This window comes from Eimeria necatrix, genomic scaffold (genome assembly GCF_000499385.1).
Source record: "Eimeria necatrix Houghton genomic scaffold, Enh_scaff343, whole genome shotgun sequence".
Classification (NCBI taxonomy): Eukaryota; Apicomplexa; class Conoidasida; order Eucoccidiorida; family Eimeriidae; genus Eimeria; species Eimeria necatrix.
Window position 1 is genome coordinate 30,001 of NW_013653948.1, and position 5,814 is coordinate 35,814.

General features: G+C 52.2%; 3 protein-coding genes across 3 annotated transcripts in view; 1 reads left to right on the forward strand and 2 right to left on the reverse strand.

Annotated features, from left to right (window-relative positions):
• Positions 1-1,684, reverse strand: part of ENH_00045530 (HEC/Ndc80p family protein, putative) — a gene marked incomplete at both ends in the record, with an annotated part of 7,556 nt that extends 5,872 nt beyond the window's left edge. The window contains 5 exons of the mRNA XM_013580969.1: positions 216-293; positions 902-1,000; positions 1,254-1,371; positions 1,447-1,527; positions 1,633-1,684. Coding sequence (XP_013436423.1) covers positions 216-293; positions 902-1,000; positions 1,254-1,371; positions 1,447-1,527; positions 1,633-1,684 — 428 coding nt within the window. The remainder of the gene's footprint in view (positions 1-215; positions 294-901; positions 1,001-1,253; positions 1,372-1,446; positions 1,528-1,632) is intronic.
• A 1,072-nt stretch (positions 1,685-2,756) lies between these two features.
• ENH_00045540 (hypothetical protein, conserved) lies at positions 2,757-4,564 on the forward strand (the record flags this gene model as incomplete). The annotated part of the gene is made up of 6 exons (XM_013580970.1): positions 2,757-2,763; positions 2,897-2,957; positions 3,204-3,291; positions 3,511-3,607; positions 3,736-3,748; positions 4,435-4,564. The coding sequence occupies 6 exons, from the start codon at positions 2,757-2,759 to the stop codon at positions 4,562-4,564; spliced, it is 396 nt and encodes a 131-aa protein (XP_013436424.1).
• Positions 4,565-5,293: 729 nt separating this feature from the next.
• Positions 5,294-5,548, reverse strand: ENH_00045550 (hypothetical protein; the record flags this gene model as incomplete). The annotated part of the gene is made up of 1 exon (XM_013580971.1): positions 5,294-5,548. The coding sequence occupies one exon, from the start codon at positions 5,546-5,548 to the stop codon at positions 5,294-5,296; it is 255 nt and encodes an 84-aa protein (XP_013436425.1).
• Positions 5,549-5,814: the final 266 nt, after the last annotated feature.

Genomic DNA, 5,814 nt, shown 5'->3' on the forward strand with positions numbered 1-5,814 from the left:
ACCCTAAACCTTCAATTCAAACCGTTAACCCTAAACCCTAAACTCAAAACATGAATTTGAAGCCCTAATCGCAAACGCCAAACCCTAAACCCTAAAGCTAAAGCCTGGACCCTAGGCCCAAGATCCAGACCCCATACCCTAAACCCTGAGCCCTAAACCCTTCCCACGCTCCAAATCCTAAACCCTAAACCCTAAACCCTAAACTTTAGGCCCACCCGATTTCTTTGAATAGTCTGGGGACTTCGTCGTTTACATTTTCTGCAGTTATTTTAACAGAGTCATCAAAGCAGCGCCTGAAATAAAAAAATTTTAAATCAATTAATTTAAATTAATTGATTTAAATTAATTAATTTAAATCAATTAATTTAAATCAAACAATTCCAAGATACAAACCCGCGACAAACAAATCCAAATAACAGCAGCAGCAACAGCAGCAGCAGCAGATTCAGCAGCAGCAGCAGCAGATTCAGCAGCAGCAGCAGCAGTTATTGAAACAACCGGCCTAGGCAATTCTGAAGGTATTTCTTCCCAATTCAAAGATGCTACAGCAGCAGCAGCAGCAGCTGCTGCTGCTGCTGCTGCAGCAGCTGCTGCTGCTGCTGCAGCTGCTGCTGCTGCTGCAGCTTTTCAATTCAAGTCAGACTTTCAGACAGCTAGTTTGGCTGGCGCTTTACCGCGTTTCTATTCATCTAGTGCTGGCCACAGCGCGCCCCAAACCCTAAACCCTAAACCCTAAACCCTAAACCCTAAACCCTAAGCCCTGCGGGCTAAGGAGCGCGAAACTGAAAGGTGCCTTCAGTGCGATGCACGGCCTTCCGCATAGCTTAGGGAATTGAGCCTAGGGTTTACTTATTAGAGTCTAGGGTTTAGGGTTTAGGGTTTAGGGTTTAGGGTTTAGCACCTGAAGAGGTGACCCCATATTTCAATAAGGAGAGACCGCTGAGGGCTGCTCAAAGCCTTGGCCGAAAGAGGCCCCGGAAATTCGGAAAACGACAAAAACCTGAGACGACAAACCCTAAACCCTAAACCCTAAACCCTAAACCCTAAACCCTAAACCCTAAACCCTAAACCCTAAGCTCTAAACCCTAAAAGACCAGGGAGACCTAAACCCCAAGGGCAGCTGCAGCCACTGCAAACCTCTCAAAGCTCTAGGGTTGAGCGCAGTGGCCACTGCGCGGCGCAGCGAGCCAAAACGAGGGTTTAGGGTTTAGGGTTTAGGGTTTAGGGTTTAGGGTTTAGGGTTTAGGGTTTGCCTGGTTATAGTCCTGAGGGCATCTCGCTTGAAACTGTCTTGAGACTGGAGACTCTTCAGCTTGGAGGCCTCGGCGCTGCGTTTGCCTCTTCTGTAGGTGCTGTGTAGGGTTTTGTCGGCTGCAGAGCTCGCAAACCCTAAACCCTAAACCCTAAACCCTAAACCCTAAACCCTAAACCCTACGCGCAGCCTACCCGTATTCACAGCTTTGTAAAAGGAAAAGTCGCTCAGTTCCCGCGGCTGCTGGCTGTCGAGAGGCAGAGAAGAAGCGGCAGCTGCGACGCAACATGCAAACCCTAAACCCTAAACCCTAAACCCTAAACCCTAAACTCCACGATTCTGCATCTGAAGATAACGCTAAATAACGAGGAGAGGCTCACGGGTGTTCGCCGAGCGGAAAGGAGAAGTAGGCCCCCCTATTAAAGGCTCCATTCTGGAAAAAATTAGGGTTTAGGGTTTAGGGTTTAGGGTTCAGGGTTTATGGTCTAGGGTTTAGCTCTCTTAAGATCGAGGGCTTTCCGTCCAAAGTGCAACTCGTAAACCCTAAACCCTCGCCCTCGCCAACACGGCATAGGCCCTGTACCCTAGCCCTTGCCAGCGCGCCGCAAACCCTAAACCCTAAACCCTCAACTTCGCCGTATGGACACGCCCTAAACCCTAAACCCTAAACCCTTAACTCCAAGTTGCTGCAGCCGCTTTGGTGGGTAGCAGTGCTGCAGAGCTGCGAAGACACCGGCGAGAGCTGATGGGCTCTTGGGGGTTCTCTGGCGTCCAAGAGAAGCAATTTAAAAAATTAAATATATTTTAAGACGAAAAATAAGAATATAAAAGAATAATAATGCAAAAGGCCGACAAAATGGGTGGGTGTGGCCTACAGACCCTCCGGGGGTTTCGGCGGGCGGTGCAGCTGAACTCAGGTGTACGTACACCCGAGCTCGCGAGAAGCCAAAACGCGGGAATAAATCCTTTAAATGTATTTCATTTATATAATTAATATTAAATGGCAGCCGCGGCAGCCTGGGGGCCCCCCCAAGCCCCAGAACCACCCGCTGCCCACTAGCAGGGTAAGCAAGTAGCTGGGGTGTACGTACACCTCAAACTCCAGGAAGCCGCCAGTCCTTTGGCTTCTTTTGGCACTTTTATTTTTATTCCAATTTCTCTTTTCCGCTGACGACTTAATCGCAGCAAACCCGGAACAACCCCACCCATAAACACCCCGCTGCTCAGCTTTCTATGAATGCTTAGAACTTCTTTAGTTAATTCTTTTTCACTTCTTTTTATTTTATTTTTTTTGAAGTTCTCCAGCGCTGCTACTCGCAGCAGATGCCTCGGCCAAACCCTCGGGGCCTTTCCCTTCTGCCTTCGGGGTCTCGATTGCGCTGCTTAGGATTTAGGGTTTAGGGTTTAGAGCCTAGGGTTTGCGCTCTAGGGTTTAGGGTTTAGGGTTTGGGGCCCCAAGAGCCCCGCCATTCGATCCGGAACTTGAGGGCCCCTGCTCGAAGAAATGACAAGTGCGCCGCACCGCGAGGGTTTAGGGTTTAGGGTTTAGGGTTTAGGGTTTAGGGTTTAGGGCTTAGGGTTTAGGGCTTAGGGGTCAGGGCTTGGGGTTTAGGGTTTAGGGTTTAGGGTTCATTTTGTGTGCAGCTGAAGTTCTGAAAATCAAAAGTGACTGCGTCATATTGGATGGCAAGCAGCTTGACATCGAGTAAAGCTAAACCCTAAACCCCAAACCCTAAACCCCAAACCCTAAACCCCAAACCCTAAACCCCAAACCCTAAACGACAAGCCATAAACCCTAAAGTCCAGAATGCTTGCAAATGTGGGCGTCGAAATTAGCTAGGGGAGCTTCTCGGGATTCACACTTGCGACGTATGCTTAAGGGTATAACGTTAAGGGTTTAGGGTTTAGGGTTTAGGGTTTAGGGTTTAGGGTTTAGGGTTTGAATGGTCAGGAAGTGGGATTTTCCTTATCAAGATGCTGCTCTCCGCCTGCAGCGGCCTGACTTGAAAATTTTATCTCTGCAGAAGGCATGCAGCTGCGTAAGCTCTAAACCCTAAACCCTAAACCCTAAACCCTAAATCCTAAATCCTAGGTCTTTAAACTTAAACCGTGAGCTCTAGATCTCCAAGTAGAAGCAGCAGAAAGAGCTGGTTGATGAACCTCGAGGCTGGGGGTTTCGGGCTTAGACTTGGAGGGTTTAGGGTTTAGGGTTTAGGGTTTAGGGTTTGTGCTGCTGCTGCGCCGTGTGTGTGCGCCAGATGACTGCAGCAGCATTTGCTGCTGCTAAGGGAGCAGCAGCTCATGCTGCTGTTGTTGGCGTTGTGACTTCTGTCTCAGACCCTCGTGGAGTCGCCAGTAAACCCTCAGCAGCAAACGCCTGGGTTTAGGGTTTAGGGTTTAGGGTTTAGGGTTTAGGGTTTGGGGTTTAGGGTTTAGGGTTTAGGGTTTGGAATCGTTCTGTGAACCTGCTGGTGTTGCTGCAGATGAAATGAAATGGTGCTGGATCTTGTGGGACACAAAGTCAGCCTCCGCTGCTGCTGCTGCTGCTTGTGCTGCTGCTGCTGCTGCTATTGTTGTTGTTGCTGCTGCTAATGTTGCGGCTACTGCTGCTGCTGTTGCTGCTGCTCTTCCTGTTGCGGCTATTATGACTGTCGCTGCTGCTGTTGCTGCTGCTGCTACTGTTGCTGCTGCTGCCTCCGCTGTTGCTGCTTTTTATGGCCCTGATGCTGTCGCTTTTGGTGCTGCTGCTGCTGCTGCTGTTGCTGCTGTTGCTGCCACTGTTCGTAGTTAGTAGTAGCGGAACCACTGCTGCTGCTGATACTGCTGCTGCTGCTGCTGCTGCTGCTGCTGCTGCTGCTGCTGTTGCTGCTGCTGCTGAGGGCTTTAAATGAGTTTGATTGTTATATTTCAGGGAGACAAATTTGCTGCTTTCTTTTCGTGGGGAGGAACTTTGGAGCTGCCTCAGGCAAGCCCCCCTAGTCTTAGGGTTTAGGGTTTAGGGTTTAGGGTTTGGGCTATGAGCAGCTTCGAGCCTTCAAAGATAGCAGAAGACCTCCATGTCGCATTAGCTCTTTGCGTTCTCCCTTGTCTTCAGCTCTGAATAGCCAGGGCCTAGGGTTTAGGGTTTAAGGTTTAGCGTTTAGGGTTTAGGGTTTAGGGTTTAGGGTTTAGGGTTTGCGCAGGAAGAAGGGCGTCCAGCGGGGGGACTTGGTTGCAGTGCTAAACCCTTCTTTGCTTCCAAAGGCCGACGGCTCCGATTCGCGAGCAGCAGCAGTCGAAGATGATGACCAAATTCTCAAAGTGCAGCCCTAAACCCTAAACCCTAAACCCTAAACCCTAAACCCTAAACCCTAAGCAGTAGGGCGCATCGAGGACCTGCGGCAGCTGCGTAGGCCAGAGTCCAGATAAGCCCAGCCCACGCTCTCTCCACTTGCTTTCAGAAGCCTTGGGCCCACAGTTTAGGGTTTAGGGTTTAGGGTTTAGGGTTTAGGGTTTAGGGTTTAGGGTTTAGGGTTTGTGTGCAGCTGGGCGCTGTCAAAGGAATAGTTCGCTGCAGCGCTATGACTCGCCGCCAACTCCAGTGCAGACAAATGGTCCATCTGTAAGTCATCAAAACCCTAAACCCAGGGGCCCCCAAGGGGCCCCCTAGGGGCCCCCAGGGGGCCCCCTAGGGGCCCCCAAGTGGCCCTTTAGGGGCCCCCAGGGGGCCCCCTAGGGGCCCCCAAGTGGCCCTTTAGGGGCCCCCAGGGGGCCCCCTAGGGGCCCCCAAGTGGCTCCTTAGGGGCCCCCAGGGGCCCCTTAGGGGCCCCCAAGGGGCCCCTAGGGTTGTTTGAAGGTCCTCAATAAAGTCCTTCAAGGGGGCCCCCAAGGCGCCCCCAGGGGGCCCCCCAAGGAGCCCCCAAGGGGCTCACTAAGGGGCCCCTTGGGGGGCCCTTGGGGCCCCTTAAGGGCCCCCTTAAGGGGCCCCTTAAGGGGCCCCTTAGGGGGCCCCTTAAGGGGCCCCTAGGGCCCTACTGGGGGCCTGTAGAAGAGGTCATATTTTCAGCAAAAGAAAGTTGCTCCTTTAATGCTGTTGCTGCTGTTGCTGCTGTTGCCGCTGCTGGATACTTGCTGCTGCTGCTGCTGCTGCTGCTGCTGCTGCTGCAGGCCTAGCATGGGGGAGTACTGCCGGTTCCACGTGAACTGCAAAGACAGGCAGCACAAGGGTCCTGCTGCTGCTGCTGCTGCTGCTGCTGATGCTGCTGCTTCTATTGGTGAGCTGCTGTGCGGCGCGGACCAAGAAAGGCGGACGGCCATTCTCCACAAGCTTGTTCCTTCTGCTGCTGCAGCAGAAGCAGCAGCAGCAGCAGCAGCTGCTGCTGCTGCTGAAGTTGACGCACTCAAGGCAAAGCCAAGTCAGAATCAGCTGCTGCAGCAAAAGGAAAACCTCTCGCTGCAGCAGAAGCACGCGAAGCAGCAAGCAATGAGCAGTGAGAGAAGCTGCTGCTGCTGCTGCTGCTGCTGCTGCTGCTGCTGCTGCTGCTGCTGCTGCTGCTGCTGCTGCTGCTGCTGCTGCTGCTGCT